Source organism: Nelumbo nucifera, chromosome 1 (genome assembly GCF_055504915.1).
Source record: "Nelumbo nucifera cultivar China Antique chromosome 1, China Antique-T2T, whole genome shotgun sequence".
Classification (NCBI taxonomy): domain Eukaryota; kingdom Viridiplantae; phylum Streptophyta; class Magnoliopsida; order Proteales; family Nelumbonaceae; genus Nelumbo; species Nelumbo nucifera.
In genome coordinates this window covers 211,291,615-211,310,759 of record NC_142649.1, presented here as the reverse complement: position 1 = coordinate 211,310,759, position 19,145 = coordinate 211,291,615, and the positions used below count along the sequence as shown (strand labels likewise).

At 33.7% G+C, this 19,145-nt stretch overlaps 1 protein-coding gene across 5 annotated transcripts; it reads right to left on the bottom strand.

The window, feature by feature from the left end:
- Window positions 1-7,722: 7,722 nt before the first annotated feature.
- On the bottom strand, window positions 7,723-13,040 carry LOC104588823 (putative transcription factor KAN2). 5 transcript variants are annotated; one of them, XM_010246927.3, is made up of 6 exons: window positions 11,930-13,040; window positions 11,739-11,815; window positions 10,476-10,518; window positions 10,200-10,353; window positions 8,908-8,965; window positions 7,723-8,283 (listed from the first exon to the last, which is right to left on the bottom strand). In XM_010246927.3, exons 1-6 carry the CDS (start codon window positions 12,534-12,536, stop codon window positions 8,158-8,160), a joined length of 1,065 nt encoding a protein of 354 aa, XP_010245229.1. In that variant the 5' UTR covers window positions 12,537-13,040; the 3' UTR covers window positions 7,723-8,157. The 5 variants fall into 5 exon arrangements, with proteins under 5 accessions (XP_010245229.1, XP_010245227.1, XP_088752210.1 ...); XM_010246925.3 differs by having other exon boundaries at window positions 8,908-8,968; window positions 11,930-13,031; XM_088896084.1 differs by having other exon boundaries at window positions 7,723-8,286; window positions 8,908-8,968; window positions 11,739-11,818; window positions 11,957-13,029.
- Between the last annotated feature and the right edge of the window lie 6,105 nt (window positions 13,041-19,145).

Below are 19,145 nucleotides of genomic sequence, written 5' to 3'. Positions count from 1 at the left end.
ACTCCAATAATTATTGAAAATTTTCTATTAAATAACAAAAAATTAGATTTATACATAATTATTGAAAATATATTTATCTCAAAAAACAATAAATAATTATTGAAATACAATAAATATTAATTTTAGTATAGATAAATATATAATAAATAAATATAAAGTTTTTAAATTTATTATTAAAAATGAAAATTTTTTCAGAGTTATTTTATAGAATTATTTAAATTAATTATTATTAAAAATGATAAATTAATTATTTATTGAAATAAAATCATTATTTAAATTTTAAAATATTAATTACTTATTGAATTTAATAATCCATAAAATTATAGTACTATTAATACATAATTTTGTTATTTTAACTATTTAAAATCTAGTTATGTTAAATATTTTGTTATTTAACTAAATATTTAAAATCTTAATCTACTTATTATAATTGAAATTTATCAAGTAACTATTTAAAATATACTATTAATTGATTCAAAATATTAATTTTAATATTTCATTTTTAATGTTAGATTTTTATTATTTAAATCAAGGTTCAGAAATATCGATACACCCGATACACCGATAGAGGTGTATCAAGTAGTATTGGTAGTTTTTTAATTTTTTAATTTTTTTTTCAAATCTAGTTTAGAGGGGCTAGTTTAAGGTCCATCCACCCCCTAAACTAGTTGAAACCTCGATACATCCTTTGTAGGCGTATCGGGAATTTCCCGAGACCATATGTATTGGCCGATATGGCCCAATACGTGTTAATACTTTGAACCTTGATTTGAATAACATTTAGATTGAATAATCCAGAAAATCATAATTTCTATTGTTTGTACATAATTTCTTTATGAATTTTGTAAAAATATATAATTATTAATAATATGAATATTATTAAATCGATTATAATTATTTTTTGTCTTTTTAATAAATATTTTAAAGTAATTATATACTTTTGTTAGAATATTTAAATAATTCTTAAATTTTTAAATTCAAAATTTCTTTAAATAGATGTAGATAAAAAGTGGGGGAAAAGATAAATAAGATTTAGAGATAATTTAAGAGAGAAACTCTCTACTAAATTAGAGATAACTTAGGAGAAAGTTGGGGAGGTCGTTTAGGAGATTTTAGGATATTAGATTATTTAGGTTATTGGAACGTGCGTTTGTGTGTGTGTGTGTGTGTGTGTGTGAGAGAGAGAGAGAGAGAGAGATTTTAGGAAGATTTTTTGGGGAAAAGTAGAGTTTCTAATTGGTAGTTTCGAAAATAATATGGACTAAAAAATTCAAAAAGGAGAAAATTTTATACTTTTTAATTTTTTAAGAGAAAGTTAAAAAAGGAAAAAATGACATAGATTAAGCAATCTGATCGAACTCGACCCGGGTTGGTCAGTTTTCTAGTATTTCTATTGGGTTTGGTTTAGCAACTTTCCAACTTGACTAAGTTAGGTCAATTTCGATTTGTCCATTTGTAGATCGATCAAAACTGAACCGACCCAACCATAGATATATATTAATATTTTATATTTTAAATATATTTTTTAATATGAAAAAGTGGGAAATTTTCCACTGATTTATTAAATTTAAATTTAATTTTTTAAGTTTAAATCTTCTAAAAAAATAAACCAAACCAAAAATACACCCAACTAATACAACTTGAGTTGGTAGGTTTTCACTAATGGTCAATCGTTTCAGGTCACAAGCTCTCAATCTAACCATGTCAATTTGGTTGGCGAAAGAGACTACAATTGAACCAAACCAATCCTTGAACACTCCTAATTTAAGCTAAATTAATAGTCTAATCTCTAATAAATAACAATAGCTTAATCTACAATAATTATAGAAAATTTATAGCAAAATACACAATTATTGAAAATAAATTTATAATGAAAATACAATAGATATCTAATCAAAATATAATAATTATAAAAATACAATAAATACTAAAAATATATTAAATTAGTTAATAAATAGTGTAATCTCAAATAATAGTTTAGCCTCTAATAAATATTAATAAATAAATTATAAAAAATACATAATTACTAAAAAATAAATTTATAACAAAAATACAATAAATACGATAAATTAAATTTCAAAAGTTAAATACTTGTTGTTTAATCTCCAATAATTATTGACAATTTACTATTAAATAACAAAACAAAAATAGATTTATAAATAATTATTGAAAACATATTAAACAAAAAATACAATAACTAATTACTGAAAATAAAATAAATATTAATTTTAGTATATATATAAATATATAATGAATAATGTAAAATTATTACTAATAAATATTTTTTTGAAAGTTATTTTCTACAATTATTAACTGATATAAGTGAAATTAGTTATTAACCATATTTTTTAGTTATTTAAATAATATTTTTATTTAGATTTTTAAAATATTAATTATTTATTGAATTTAATAATCCGTAAAATTATAATTAGTACTATTTTTAAATAATTCATGATTAATTTTGTAAAATATTAAATTATTATTAATATGAATATTATGAAACTATTATAAATATTTTCTACCTTTAATAATTTTTTAAAATTTATTACATGATTTCATTATTTTAACTATGTAAAATTTAGTCATGTTAAATATTTTATTATTTAAATATTTAAATAACATGTAAGATATTTAAAATGTTTCATTATTTGAATTTTATTTATTTTAATGTTATTACATAATATTAAATATTTTGTTATATAATTATTTAGCTATTTTAGTGTATTGATATTTAATATATTTAGTTATTGAAATATTTAAATAATGTTTTTTAATTTTAAATTTTTATTATTTGAATAACATTTAAATTTAACAATTCATAAAATTATAATTTATATTGTTACTACATAATTTCATGATGACTTTTGTAAAAATATAGAATTATTAATAATATGACTATTATTAAATATATTACAATTAATGTTTGTGTTTTGAATGAATATTTTAAAGTTAGCATATAATTTTGTTACAATATTTAAGTAATTCTGAAAATTTTTATTTGAAACTTTCTTTACATGGATGTAGATAAAAAGTGGGGGAGAGGATAAATAGGAATTAGAGATAGTTTAGGAGGGAATCTCTCCACTAAATTGGAGATAATTTAAGAGATAAATAGGAGTTAGGGATAATTTAAGAGATAAATAGGAATTAGAGACAATTTAGGAGAAAGTGGGGGAAAACGGTGTCACTTGGCTAACTATTAGAAGAATAAATCCCTCTTTCTTTATGGTTGTTAGAAATAGTTAAGCCTAAATTATTTTGTTATTGGTTTAATGGGTAATTATATGGAATTAAAAAAATAAGAAATTTAAAAAAAATGGGTAATTATTGGTTTAATGGGTAAACTATCTTGTTATATAGATAGATAGATAGATAGATAGATAGATTACAGTTTTATAATAAATATAAAACAATTAAATGTTGTTGTTTCCTACTTACCCCTAAAAATATAAATTTAATATGTTTATTTAATTTTATAAACTTGAGAAGAGAAATTATTTGGGTGGATTAAGGAAAGAATTAAGATTGTCTGACTGGGGCATGGGGCAGGGCATAGCTGGAGCTCTCATTCTTAATTAGAAAAAATTTAGGGTTGACAAGAATAGGTGATAAAGTATTATTGTAGGAGCTGAATTGGTCAGTGTACCTTCTGCCCTTACATCCCCTCCGCCCTCCCTATTAAATTAATTATTCTCCATCGCCATAGGGACTTGATTTTGAATTTCTCAGCAAACGAGAAAACAAAACGATAAAATAAGCCACTGGAGATTTTACTCTATTACTGTCGAAAATAAAAGAAAGGAAAAGGAAGATTATCACGTGAGAATCACGTGTTGTAAGTCGAGCATGAGCCGACTTAGAAGAACCAACTCGATCGGCTGAAATTGAATTAGGGGTGGGTTCTCTCTCTCTCTGTGTGTGTAGATTTATAATAATAATAATAGCAAAAGTTGATAGGTAGTAATCATGACAGCAATTATTGCTAAAAGGCGAGCAATGCAGACCAAGTTTTCACACCAAGCGTGGCACAAGAAGGCTCAACTAGGGCCTATTTCCTATTACACACTACACCCCCAAAAAGACAAAAATAAACCTCCCCATCTCCCCTACACCATTTCTGCTTCTCTGAAATGCTTTACAGCTCCTTTAGTGTTCATATATCCAGCCTCCTCCTATTCTATGGGGGGGTTTGAATTAGGCCATTAATTAGCAGGAGTAAAAGCTCCAAATGGGTTTTGAACTAGGCCAATAAAGTAGCTGGTAATTAAAGAGGAAAGGCAATAGTCAGAAGGAAAAGTACATGTGCAGAAAAAGGGCTCTGATGAAAGCAATTAAATGGCAATAACAAAGAAGAACATTGGTTGAATGTCCTTGGAGAATCTGGTCTCCATTTTGGTTTTTGGAAGTTAAAACTTAAAACCCACAAGTTCAACCACAATCTTCAGGGGTAACACTGAAGTGGATCAAGATTACTGGTTTACTACTATTTAAAGATTAGGTTTAGGCTAATCTAGGGTACATATCCGATTGATGAGTATTAAGGTTGCAATTAAAGTTGGAGAACAAGAGATCACTGTTGTGCATTTAATGCGCTTTTGGAGCTTCTGTTATGGGGAGCATAAACAGATTCAGCTATAGCCAGAACAAGAAATTTGCACAATGTCTTTATGTGGTGTCACATTGTCTTATTTCTCTATAGTTGTTGTGAGGTTTCCTGGTTTTCCCATGCAACAAAACTCTCTCTCTCTCTCTCTCTCAACTCTCATGCTGCCCATAGCTGGCAGCTGTGGCACCCTTGTGGTGAAAGGGATAGTTCACTTCGGGTGCTTGCTCATGACAAACAATGTGCCGAGGTCCCCAGTGCTTTGGCCCATTGGATCATCAAAACTAATAACAATCACATTCATGGATATAAGTCAATGAAGACATATTCTTAGAAATCAATAGAATGCTTCATGGAAAAAAAAAGGGATCTACAACTATAATAATAATAATAATAATAATAATATATCACTTTCTTTTAACATCTTTGCAACTCGATCATCTTTCTGCAATTACCTTGCTTTAGAGAAAAAGAAATGGTTATCTTTAGTCACAGTCTGGCAGTTTTGATCAGTCAATTCGTTCCTAGAATCCAATAATCCTATATAGGAAGTTAATGCCCTTCACTCCCCACTATCAGGGAAATTTATGAGGGAGGATTAAGGCACAGTTTTAGTCTTACTCCATTTAAATATAACTTAGGGTCCGTTTTGGTTCGCAATCAGAATCAGAATCAGAATCTTTTGGTATCAGAATCAGAATGATCTACTCCCATAGTTTGTTTGGTTCATACAAGAATGAGAATGAGAATTAGAATAAATAGGAATGAGATTTCATTCTCAAGAGAGGAGCAGGAATGACCATTCTCTCAGATGGGAAAATGTCATTGTAGTAGGAATGGGAATGGAATTCCAATTCTACCCAACCAAACAGTTAGAATCAAAATAGCCTATTCCAGACCCCTATTCCTGCGAACCAAAAGGGGCCTTAATTGTACCCAACCTGAAAGTGCAGGGAAACAAATAAGTAGCTGAATTTGGGGCTTCATTGAGGATTTGTAGATTGGCTGGGCCTCAATACTTGACACATGTGCCCATCAGTGTATAGGTCCCAATAAAGATAATGTGAACCAAAAGAAATTTTCAGCCTCTAACAGAACTGTATTTTCTTTCATCCAAATGAATAAATAAAGCAGAAAGAACATCATGGGATCATCTATTCAGATTGGTTTTTGATCTACTTTATCCCTTTGTGCCCATTCAATGGTGTATGCTCATCCTTTTATCATTTGAGAATGCATTCTAAGTTCAATGTAAAAATGTGTGAAATAATGCAACTAATATTCTTTAATTGTCACTCCTGAACACGAATTCTCAAACATTATTTCCTTCTTTCTGTTGTTTATCATACTTTTCAACACCTCTTCATAATATATTAGTGCCTACAATACATATTGGTAGTCCAATATTATAGTATAGGCACATATTATTCTGTATTGTCATTGTCTATTATAAACATTCACATTCCTATCAATTACTTGTGCCTAAATTTTAGGTCCCATCTAGGTTGCTTTTTTATACAAAACATCCTGGTTGGATAATTTAATAAAGGCATGTTTGAATGATTAACATTCTCTCTCCCTCTCCCTCTCCCTCTCTCTGATATATGTACATGACTTTGTTATTGCTTTTGATTATTTAAAATTAAAGTTTCTTTTTATATGAAATGAAATAGTCTCACTTGTAGAAATGATCTCGCATCTATTTTACTGTCATTGGAGCGGTGAGCGATGACAACAGTTTGAGCTTATGCATAATTAAACTGAAATAATTCCTTTCATCTTATCCGACCATAAATTATATATATATATATATATATATATATATATATATATATATATATATGTGTGTGTGTTATTGGGTTGAGGGGTACGTACCACAAAAAATTATTCAATTTTTATAAGTATAAAAGGATTCTTCTCTTGTATGGGTAGGCATCAAGTACCAGAAAAGGGACCAAATATTGCAGCTGATATGTGTTGAGAACAAAATGTAACTTCCCAAGTATGAATCAGACCTGTACAAATTAGGACCTGGATAATAGAAGAAGAGAAAAAAGAAGAAGCATATATAGTAGGGCCAGTGTGGTACTAGGAGCTGGGCAATCCATGTGGTTGAGAATCCTAGTTTCAAGTTTTGATTGATTTTTCAAGTGTGTAGGAAAGGGCCAAAAATCCATCCACAACTCCAAGGTTGTGAGACACACCAGTACTATTTGGGGTACAGATGGTTGACAGGATACCCATACAAGGACCCTTTTTTCTTTGTCCTGTTTGATCTGTTTTTCTAGGAAAAAGAATGGTTGATTTATCCAGTTAGGATAATTAAGGTTCACATGCATTGTATAGGAATCTACAGGAGAGAATATGGAATATAAATGAGCACTAAGCTTAGAATATGATGACAATACTTGCTTACAAGGATGCATACCTTCTCTAGAAGAAGCATAAAAGGATATTAGAAGCTTCATTTTGTCCAGTAGCAATTAATCCCAATTCAGTTTTCGTGGTTTAAACTTTAAACACCTTGTCTTAGTGGTTGAGTTTTTGGATGAATTCATTGAGAGGTAGAATAAAGAATAAGGATACTATCATATATGGCGATCCATTATTTTGATTCTGCACCAGAAACTGGTCACCACAAGAGCTTAGACGTAGAAAGAGGCTAATGGGGACAGACAAACAGATACAGCCATTAAAAACATCAGGGTACAGACATTAAATCATGAAGCTTCATGGACTTGATCATCTTATTTGCCCAGAAGCACAATTCATAATCTTCACAGATTCACCCCCAACAAAAAACACCCATTTTATAACAGCTATTCTGATTCGTGAGGTGTGAGTGTGACTACAAATTAGAGCGAGGTCCCCCCAACCAAATCTAACCCAACTAACACAGACCCATTTAAGAAACCGGACGTGTTTGCAGTCGGTTTGGCGGGTCGGATCCGAGATTGTCGCCCTAATATATGGTATTATATACATTTTTTTTTTCAAAATTTTCCTTACTTTTTTTATGTTTTGCCTTTGTTGGAGTGTAAAGTGGGAGCACGTGCGAACCCCAAAGAATGAAGAAAGACCCTCCACCCAACTCCTTTGGGCTTTGGTAGAAACCAAAATTTTCTATGCAAAAGGAAAGGGCCCCATTGCAATTACCAAGGGATCACATTCTACTTTAAGATAGTTAAGCTGTTAAAGACACTCCTCTCTTTCTCTCTCTCTCTCTCTCTAAAGTATAAAGTGTGAGAAGGAAGTGCAAACATATAAAAATCATCAATTAGATTTCATATTTACGTAGGAATATAATATGCTTCTGCTTTGGGTCTTAAGCTTGATAGGAAGGACATGCTTTTTTTTCACCCTTCTCCTTTTTTCTGCTTTCTGTCTCTTTTGTCTCCTTGTCTTTCTTTCTTTCTTTTATCTCTCTCTCTCTCTTTTTCTTTCTTCTTTCTTTTCTCTGATTTCCAAGTGGGTACCTGATTCTCATTACCATCCATCCCTTCAGAGATATAATGATTTCAAAATGAGTACTCCACCAGATGATGAGATCAAAATCAAACTGCCCTGCCCAGGGTGAACTCTAGATTGGGCTTCTTGGGGCTCGTCCCTGTCCCTGCTGTGAGGCTTGATGAGTTCAAATCCGATATTCTTTCATAGTTTAAGCTTTTTGGGTCCATCTCCTTCTGAAACAAAACAAAAAAAGCATTAAGTCTTAAAAAAAAAAAAAGAATGTGTAGGATAGGAAAGTGTAATCATACTCCTATTCTCACTTTTAGGGTAAGATATAAAGAAACTGAAAATGAAGCCTTCTTGACTAAGAATATATATGGAAGAGCAATGACTCTTGTCCTTGTCAAATAGCCTATCATACTCCTATTATTTCATTCATGCATGGGCCCACTAACTCATCTATCTCTCGATCATCCATCAGTAGGTTAGATCATACTCTAACTATTCTAATTTAATCTTCTTTTTTTCTTTTTTTTTTTTTGGGGGGGGGGGGGATTTGCAAAAGAAAAAGTAAGTTGTCTGTATCCCATGAAACCACTTCTCTCCTTGGACTTCGAAAATGACAGAAGTGCCCCTTGACTTTGAAATGACCAAATTACCCTTTGAAAGGTTCTTGTCTTTTTTTTTTTTCCTGTTCTCATCCCCTTTTCTCTCTTGCCTCTTGCTTAAGGAAAAAGAGGAGAAATAGATATTATTCCTTCTCTCATTCCCATATAGAACACGCATTTTCAATTCCCGGTCAAATTCAGAAGCTCAAGGTTATTCCGAACGAGACATGAGTTATAAGTGGGTACCTCAAAAGGTGGTGTGTGTCCAACGGAATCCCTTGGTTTGCCATGCAACCAAGCTTCCCTGCTGCAAATCAACACAAGCACAAAGAGAGAATATTTCCTATCAGTGGAAGCCATGCATCAAAACATAAAAAAAAAAAAAAGCAAACCGATAAAAGAAAGCAATATTTTACTATTAACTTGTTTACAACTATCCTTAGCTTTATCATTATTTGTGGTGATTGAAATAAAGTAGAACCCCTCCCCCCATGTGATAGCCCATTATCCATAACAAGAAATAGCAAGGAAGCTTCATGGGGCATAGCTTTGGCACCAAGGTTTCTACCCCCTTGGTGGGTCCCATTTGGTTGCCTTTAAGTGACCCCACAAAATCCCAAGGAAAGAGATATCTCCATTTCAGGTGGATTTGTCATGGGTGCATGTCTTGGAATGTTAGGAAGAGCTGATGATTCCTTCACTTTCTTTTTCAACTACTGAAAGGGATTATTACCTCATCATGGTTTTTTAGTGTTCAACTATTCTAGACAGACAGAACAAAGCATATATCACCACTTGTGCTTCTTTTTGTGATTAATCGGCCTTTCTGCTTCTGGTTTTTGTGTTTGCACACGCACGCACGCACGCACGCACATACACGCACAGAGAGAGAGAGAGAGAGAGTCCGCGCACATACAGCATTATTCATCCATAAAATGGTTAGGACACTGAGAGAGTATCTGTACCTGAGAACTTGATCAGGTAGCTGCTCTATTAATAGAACTGAACTCATATTTATTCTTCAATGCTGTTAATAGAAATAGCAAGCAGACATGGATACTCATTTAGAATCCATATCTACCTTACCCTTAGTCTTCAGGTTTGTAAAAAGGAAAGATGGAAAGAAAATAAATATAACCAAACAAAAGAAAAGTACTTCACATGTCCCTTTTACATGCTTCTTGGGGCCAAAAAAAGAACTAAAGTCTCCATCCCAAACAATTTCTGCCAATACTCTACAAGTGCAGCATTTTCAGAATGATACTCCATTATATCTGTCAGTGAATTAACATAAATGCACTTATTTATTGTCTAAATTAAATCCAAAAATGCAAGTCAGAAATTACACCATTTTGCTTCTTGAGAATTCACATGGCTATTTAAGTACTCAAACAACTGGCTGGTTCCAAACAAAGCTCTAGATTCAAAACACAGATCGATCCATTTATCTCTCATGAAAACATCAATGAAGCACATTATCATCATCTCATGGGTGATGGTCAAACTCAAAACTCAAGCAGATAGAAAAACAGTCTCACCTGGAGGAATTATTGCTCCAGAGGCCACAGTAATCCTGATCTTGATGCATACTTTGCCTACCCTGTTGCACTGTTAGCTCAGACCCTCGTGATTCATGCATGATATCATCAGAAACCTCTCCTGCTGACCCATTGTCGAATCCATCCGGTTGGCCTGCCATAAGCAACAATAAGTGCCCATCATACAAAATACGACTGTCTCCAGACTCAAGAACCACACCTAGAACTGAGGGAAAAAAGATCACAAGGTAGACATGCAAGGAACACGGTGATTACCAGATGCTGCAGGTCTATCTGTAGTCTTTACGGTTCGATACATCTGCAACCAAATGCAAATCAAGGATGTAGATGACCACTATTACAATGCTAATTCCTCTAAAGCACATACATATGAAATCAATGTACACAAGTAAATATGGCACGCAGAGACAAGCTTAAACACTACTTCTACCCACAGAAAAAAAAAAGCTTAAACACAGGTCTTAGTACGGTGCAAATTAATACATATATGTGAGTGAGACATCAGCATTCATGTATGGGTACATGTATGTATGCATGTCTGATTCTATATATGCACGGAACGGACTTTAAGGGGTTAACCTATGAAAAGGGAAGAAGGAAAAGCTCCTCCCGACGGTAGATAACAAGGCCACGTTGCCCATGTTTGAGAGAATCTTAAACTTACATGAAAACATGAGTTACGAGGCCGTGCTTTTCTACCAGCAGCCGAAGGTCCTAATTCTTACGCTCTTCCTTGGAAGGAAGGACTGAACTCTAAATTCCCCTTAAATAAACACGTTAACCATGACTCTGGGATGGTTTAGGGTAACCCCGGGAAGAAGAAATCATTGAGAAATGATGGCGTTTCGTACTTGGATTTTGCTGTTTTCTCTGTAAAAGGAAAAACAATTATCTTTTTCCTAATGGGTGTTCTTAATCTATTATATTGTACAATGCAGACCGGAATTACAGGATGTAGATAGTTCTTTAATCTGCAAAACTTGGTTAGGAAATCGGCTCGGCTCGGCTAGGACTGGTTTTGAATTCCTTGGGCTTTGTCTTATTACTCGTCTTCTCAGATGAATATTACTATTTACTATTTTTAAATGTTTCTCTACCTCTGTTTGTTTTTACGAATGGTTTCTTCTTCCAAGCATAAAGCAGCCTGTTAACTTGCAGAACCCAGATATTTCGAAGAAAAGAGAGAGAGATAGAGAGAGAGAGAGAGAGAGAGAGAGAGAAGGGTTGAGGGTTTGAGCGACCCTTTGCAGAGAAATCTCGGAGTTTGCAATGTCTGTGATAAACTTTCCAGTAATGTAGGCCGGGAAAACGCAACTTTAAGCTTTCAAACACGACGACAACTGTATCAAAGACTACAACTTAAAGGAGTAAAACAAATAAGAAGGAAACAACGGAGGAAAAGGTGGAAACTAAAGAAGATACTCGAAGATTTTCTTCAATTTATAAAAAACCATTTGATTTTCAGGCAAAGATCGAAAAACCCAGTTGAGATTTTTAAAGATTATGAGATTATTTTACCTGTAAATGAGATTTTACATGAGCCAGGGTGAGATCCTTCACATCCATCAGCTCAAGAACGGATTTGGGTGTAGCCCCTGAAATCCCATCAAACAAATCAGTACAACATCAATAGACACTATTTCTAGCTCTTGGAGCCCATAAACGAAGGAGATAAATTGCAAAAAGGAAAAAGGAAAAGCAAAGCCTACTTTCGTGGCCACCCAATAACTCAACTGCGTGAACGAAGCGGGCATGGAGGGTGGTAGTCCATCGCATTCGAGGAGCTCGCATGCTTCGCTTGGCTGGAAACCTCGATAAGAATCTCGATCTCATGAGACTTTGATGAGAAGGGAAGGAAGTTGAAGTGGTAGTGGTAGTAGTAGATGCAGAAGAATCTAGCGTGTGTTGGGGAACGAAAGGGAAGGAAGGAAGGTTATGATAGACGGGAATTCCTCTTATGGGTTTTAAGAATCCAAGCTCTTGCTGAAGTGCTTGTTGTTGATGTAGATATTGATTTTGCTGGTTCTGATGGTGGTGATGATGGTGTTGATTGGCATGGATTAGGTTGCTGTGGCCATGGTGGAGAAGATGGTGAAGATGATTAGAGTTAGTTTCTGAGGTCCTGGGATTCGACAAGGAGAGCTCGAAACCAGTATCGCTTTTTGCCATTGAAGTGATTGTGTTATTGGAGTCTAGGGCTCTCCTCCAGAAACCCAAGTCTAACTCTTCATCTGTTCTTTTCCATCCTGATGTCGGTTTGCTGTTCGGGGGACTAATTTGAAGTGATAAATCGGGTTGGGCCGGAAAAAGCTCCATCACAGGCTAGCAACAACACCTGTAAATCTCTACAGCTTTTTTGCCCCCTTTTCTTTCTTCTCCGACTTGTTCTATCAGTGTTCTCTGTGGACGAGGAAAGAAGAGCTTTGGGCAGTTCCGACGGTGTGGATGATGAATTTTAGGATTATAGATTTCAGGGTTTTATTCTGATGGGGTTGATGAATTGGTGGAGTAGTTGCAGAGGTTGGAGAGTTGGGAGAGAGGAGGTGAATAAGAGAGTGTGGGAGAGAGAAAGACAGATGGAGAGAGGCACGGACACAGAGAGAAGGGCGAGCGGAGGACAAGGTGTGAAGTGAAATGGTTGTTTCTTGCTTGTTTGTGTGAAGTATATGTGAGAAAATGACACTTAAGGAGGCTAGAGAGAGGGAGAGACTGCTTAACACTTGATTCCCTTTTTACTCCTTTTCCCTTCTTTTTCTTTGAGAGAAAAAAGGAAATTTTAGTGAAAGCTTTAACGTGTGCATTTGTCTCTCAACCACTAAAGCCTACCTCCCCTCTGTTCTCCTCCCTCTCTTGGTGAAAGTTTGGTTGGTGCTTCTTTCCATAAACCCACAATTTCACAATTTTGGAGATTTGACTTGATCAAACCCTAATTCCACATCCTTGGGTTTGTTTATTTTCCCTTAATCACCCGCTCCATAATCTTGAACCCCTCTTTCTTACCACCTAAAGTATTTTGCTTTTTAACTTCAAATCCACATAACCAGTTTTTATCTCTCCAAACAAATTGAGGATTTGTTTGGATTGACTAGAACCAAGAAAGAAGCTAGCTATTCATTGGTAGCCTTGCAGGTATGCTAGTCCTATAAAAGGGTACATTTTCCCATTTTCTGGTGTACCCCCCCCCCCCCCCCCTCCCTCCCTTCAGCCCCTACTCTACAATTTGCAGATAAGAATCAAAAACCGCCCTTTCTAACAGATACTTTGTTTCCCCTTATTTGGACTAAGAACACACCCATCACATGAGAAAACCTGCATCCAAACATGTCCTTAATGTTCATGCATTTTGGAGGAAAGATGTACAGGAGTTGTGCCGACCCCAACTAGATATATATTGAATGTCAAAACAATAAGCTACATGTATATAGGACATATTGAAAAAGCATGCCAATTGAATGGTCCAACCATCCGATCAACTGTCAACTTTCAGATGGTGGACAATATTATTGTAAGGGCCTGTAATATGTCCTATATATGTTCATATACAGTTAAGATCAATCTGTCTAACTTATTCATTGTTCAGTCCTAATCTGATGGCTATCATACCATTATTGATCAATGAGAGTGAAGTGTACATAGGATTTAATTTTGTATATTAACTCTATTTTTCTTTTCTTTTTTGGTGGTGGGGTGGGGTAGAAAGTTATTTCTAGGTTGTATTCTAACTTCATATATATATATATATGGGCTTTCTTCCCTATATCTTATCTTCTCTTAGGTGGGTCAAGAGATGGTAGGGCCAAACAAATCATACATCTAGGGGCCATTGATTGGGTACATTCACAGTCTTGTGTCCATATCAGTTCTAGGGTCTACCCTCTATACTGTATGTATAGTACTTTTTCCATTTAAGACTTTGCTGCACCTTCTTCTTCTTCTTCTTTACAAAACAAGTGAAACAAAATGAATCACTTGTGCCACGTGGCAAAGTTTTTTATACTGAAACTGCAAGAGCTAAGTGCTGAGATGGGAAACATGTTTACAGTCTTTTGGACCACCTCCATAGCTGCTACATGTATGATTTCCAGCTTGGTGGGCCAGCACTCAGAAAACCTATTAACATTATTATTTAAGGTACTGTTACAATACGAGTATTGAATACTAGCTAGTACATTTATTTGTACTTAGGGTCTGTTACAATCTAAGGGCAGTGGTGTAACACTGTGGATGGCTTTGTTAGTCAATGAAGACGCACCATATTAAGTGCAGTAAGCACAATGTGATGACTGCATTTCAGATGCAAATTCCATCCCCACCCCAAATTTCTGAATCAATCCTAGGTCAGCCAGAGTCCTGAAAAGTGGTAGGGTTTCGTCAACCCAAATTCATCACTTAATCCTCTAGCTTAATTAGGTTTCGAGCTTTTTCTTTAAGGAATTTTCATTATACACCAAACAAAACTGAGATATTGTAGTACACACTACTTCAAGCCAAATGAACAATTCTAACTACAAACATATTTTTACTAGAAATTACGTGAGACTTTTTTTTTCAATGTCTGAATCCAAATTTTCATAAACTTGCATGGCTTAGTCATCATGATTCATGGTTCCATTGGGTACCTTAAAATCTTTATCATTCAATATCTAGAATGAATGAACTTTTGAACAAAAGATAACTCATTATTAGTGATTTAGAACTTAAATTTTCTACTTAGTTTATTTTCCACTAAAATGTTTGATTAAATTAATGACAACTTAAATGTTATGTATCGCTTTTAACTTACTAATTTATTCTGTTGGTTTTCGTTGCTGATTGAGAAATTTTATTCAAGATTACTAAAACAATTTTTGTGCATCCAACTTTGAAACTTTTAATCTAGATGATCAATTTGATATAGGTCAATCAAGTTTGAGTTGAATTTGTTCCAAACTACATTTTCTCCTTTTATTATTTGGTGGATAAAGGATTAAATCTTGGTTTCAGAAAAATTTTTAGAACAACTTTTGTTCTAAATTGTTTTAGTAATGGAAATTTTCAAAATAATAATTAATTTGTTAGTAATGAAGCACTTCTTCACTTAAAGTAAATTTAAGGAGAGGGATAGTCAAAGTATATAATAAGAAGCCAACCATTTGAAACAATGGAATATTTGTTAACCCATTGATCTTAGGGTTTGTAGTTGGAATTGGAATTGAAATGGGTCTATTCCTCCCATCTGTTTGGTTCATATGGGAATCGGAATTAGCTGGAATGAATTCTCATTCCCCCAAGGGAGACGGAGGGAATGTTCATTCCCTCAAATGAGGTTATGCCATTCCACTAGGAAATGGAATGAGATTCCCATTCTGCCTAACCAAACAGTTGGAAACATAATGGACCATTCTAATTCAAATTCCATACCCTTATTCCCACAAACCAAACAGACCTTTATTCTATTTTAGATAAGCCATATATATTTGGTCAAGTTTTGTTTAGGAGTACACAATATACTCATAGGTGAAAAGCTTGAAAGAATAGAATAAAAAAACCTAGGGATAGCTCCAATAGGTGATTAAATGAGAAAATGCTAAGATGATTTCATCATGTGCATAGAAGACAACATAGCACCCATAAGAAGTTATTTGTTGCAAGTTGAAGAGCTAGAAGGCTTAGAAATACACTAATAAGGACTTGGGTTAAAGTAGTAAGAAATGATTTAAGTGCTTATAACCAATGATTAAAATATTGATACGATACACTCAATGTGAGGCATATGGTATCAGCATTGGTGGACATGGGTACAAGTTATACTATGACTAAGAGTGTATCCTCTTAATCGTGCATAATGGTATGATAAGCCTTGATATTGGGCCATATTGCACCGTATAGATGGATACACTTCAATACATAGTGATACAGAGGTGTACTAGCCCCTAGTTTTACAACTGATATATAATTTTGAGTCTTTTGATCCCTTTTAGACTTGTCATGTGCGCATGTGGCCATTTCAAAAGCGTATATAATGATAATAGAGTTATTATTCGAAGAAATAATAATGTATTTATGATTTGAAGAAATAGAATTATTATTTATACAAAAACTTTAAATAAAAAAATTTCCCCCAAAAAAATAATAAAATTAAAAATTATAGTTATAAAATTAAATAAATAATCTGATATTTAATTTTTTTAGTAATGTTATTGCATGATATGTACATGTTTTAAATTGAATGGTTAAACAGGATTCATGTAACCGACCCTATATGATTGGGTTAAAGCTTGAATAATGGTGATGATGATGATGAGTCTATGGGAGGCACTCTAATTTAGTGTTTTTTTTTTTTTACACTTAAGGATGCATTTGGAAACAATGCAAATATGTAGAGTGTAAAACGGTTCATATAAATTACAAAGTTGGGTTAGTTTTGCATTGACAAATTTACCTTCTTACCAAACAAACTTTTAGCTGTAATGGATACAAACATGAATTTCAATAAAGCATATTTTTTTTTTTATCAAAAGCCCACTTGAATGCAAATTTACTTCTTTTTCATTGATGTACTTTTACAACTTATTATCAATATAAATATGCATTGATATGTCATTTGTCAATACATAAATGTAATGTTGCCAAATATAGGCAAAAGTGAACTAGAATGCAAATTTACTCTGAACCAGAATTTACACTCCATTTGCATCATTTCCAAACGCAGCCTAAGGGAACTGTGCCAAAGAGTAAAGTTAGAGGGGATGGTCAAGGTTAAATTGTTACTCCAACTTTCACGGGAGATTGTTTCTTATTCATTTTGTTAATTATGAGACGATGGGCAAATTTATAGGTTTATGAGGCAAATTGAACTGATATCTATTAGTCTTCTTTTTTTTTTTTCCTGTATTCCACCAACAAGAAAAAGAAAGTTAAGTCACATATCATGTGATTTGAGGTATAGACTCTCTTTTTGGTTGGGTATAGACTCCTTAGGGTGGTCTTAAATCACAGAATTTGATTGTAATTCAAAAAATAAAAAAAAAAACAAAAAAGATTAGTCTGTCCATTTGAGTGGGTCACTGATTTGTGGACGAGATGAGATGAAAGTAGGAACCCCGGTCCCTATTTGAAGTCTAAACTGACCAACTCATTGGTGCAAGTTGCTAGGGAAGAGTGAGTGTATAGGATAGGTTCCTATAGAGCTTTATAACTAGTAAGTAGTAAATTCCAATTTGAATAGGGGCCAAAGCAACAGAGAGCTCTGCATGATACCACAGTAAATAGATTTATGGTATGCATATAGTGAATGTATTTTCTTTTTTTTTTTTTTTACCAAAACCATGTTGAATGGTGTATTTTGCAAAAATATGAAAATTTTTCTTTAATAAACATATAATTCATTAAAATTACTGGTTTGTAAAAATTATGAAGTAAAGTAGTGTGGAATATTTTATGTTAATACAAATATATTTATAAATATTTATATATTAATAAAAAATAATGGGGCCATTGCTTGGAATGATTGTAAAATCTCATCAGCTGACAGAGGAGAGAAGGAAGGTTCGAGTCTAAGAGTGGCCACTTCATGCAAAAAAACTGTCAGAATTTAGGTTTGTTTCCAGTCCAACTCTCCCAACACCCTACATATATATAGTTGGAACCAGCATTTGGTAATGCCTTTTAATGTACTAATTTCTAAAACCATTTTTTATTCCTAAAACTATTTCATAGATGTACCTTTCGATTATAGGGTTTTATCATCGCATTAAGTGTAGTGAAATCTCACATGGGGTTCAACATCTCTAGATGTAGCCTGTAGGTAGAAAATTGCTGAACTGTGAGGAATCTTGTGTGTTCTATATCTTTATTCTTTCTTTTCCTGACTTTCCTAGTTACTTTTTTTACAGTATAAGTTATTAGAATTAAACCACTCAAATTTGCAAAGAATACCAACAGAAGGCAAGAATATAGTGATAGTTAAACACAAGTAAGCATCCAATATCATAAGAGTTTATGAAAAGTTTGAGTATCGACTGTCAATCTCACACAATCCTTCTCCTTTGTTTATTTAGACTTGGGATTGACAGTTTTAAGACAATTTCACATACAACTGAGACAAAGCTTAAAAGCTTAAATCATGAATCATGATGATGATGATGATAATGTACAAATTAAAGTACTGATGATAACCAAAATCAACTAAAGCTAGAATAGCTTATTTTGTGGTGGGGCCCATACAATATTGAACGGTGATGACCTCCTAAAGCTACACAATATGTTACACGTGGGGATTTATGGGTTCCACCCTATTTACAAGCTCTAAAACCACAGGACCCATATGTTCAATCTCAGCCTCTGAGGCCCATACCTGCCCACGTTTCTATTGAAAGGACCAGGCCTGCTGCTGGATGGGTCCCATCTAAACGGGTGCCTACATCAGAAATCAGAACCCCAGTATGATTGAATGAATGAACTTTCACCATCCGATTTACACGTCATCTTCAAAGCTTTGCTCATCTTGGATCAATTTAATGATGGGCCCCAATCCCTGTGCTTTGTCAGATGCAAATTTCTCATGTGGGTCCACTCAATGACATAAAACACACAGACACTTGACAGGTGGCAAGATTTTGCACACTATGACCTCCCATTCCATCCCATACCCAACAATATGTCGCCCCATGACATTCACTAGTAAATTCTAATTAACATCTCGAACTGCAGCAAGGAACTTCAATTTCAATACTTCATAAACCTTACCAAACTCGACGATCTTTATCTCTGTCCACAGTCCACACTGCAACCTTGGACATTAAGATGGCTTATCCTAATTTGATAGCTCGCGAGATACAAAATACCTTTCTACATAAAGAAAGATACTTTTGGCTCTTGGAAAGAAGACACATAGCTTTTAATGCCTTTAACATGTCTATAAGCATTGGTAAGCGTTACTTTGCT

Coding starts and splice junctions, on each gene's coding strand:
- LOC104588823 (XM_010246923.3), bottom strand. CDS start 12,536: ATGGAGCTTTTTCCGGCCCAACCCGATTTATCACTTCAAATTAGTCCC. Junction 10,354..10,475: donor AGATAGACCTGCAGCATCTG/GTAATCACCGTG, acceptor TGCTTATGGCAG/GCCAACCGGATGGATTCGAC. Junction 8,287..8,907: donor GACACACACCACCTTTTGAG/GTACCCACTTAT, acceptor GTTTTGTTTCAG/AAGGAGATGGACCCAAAAAG.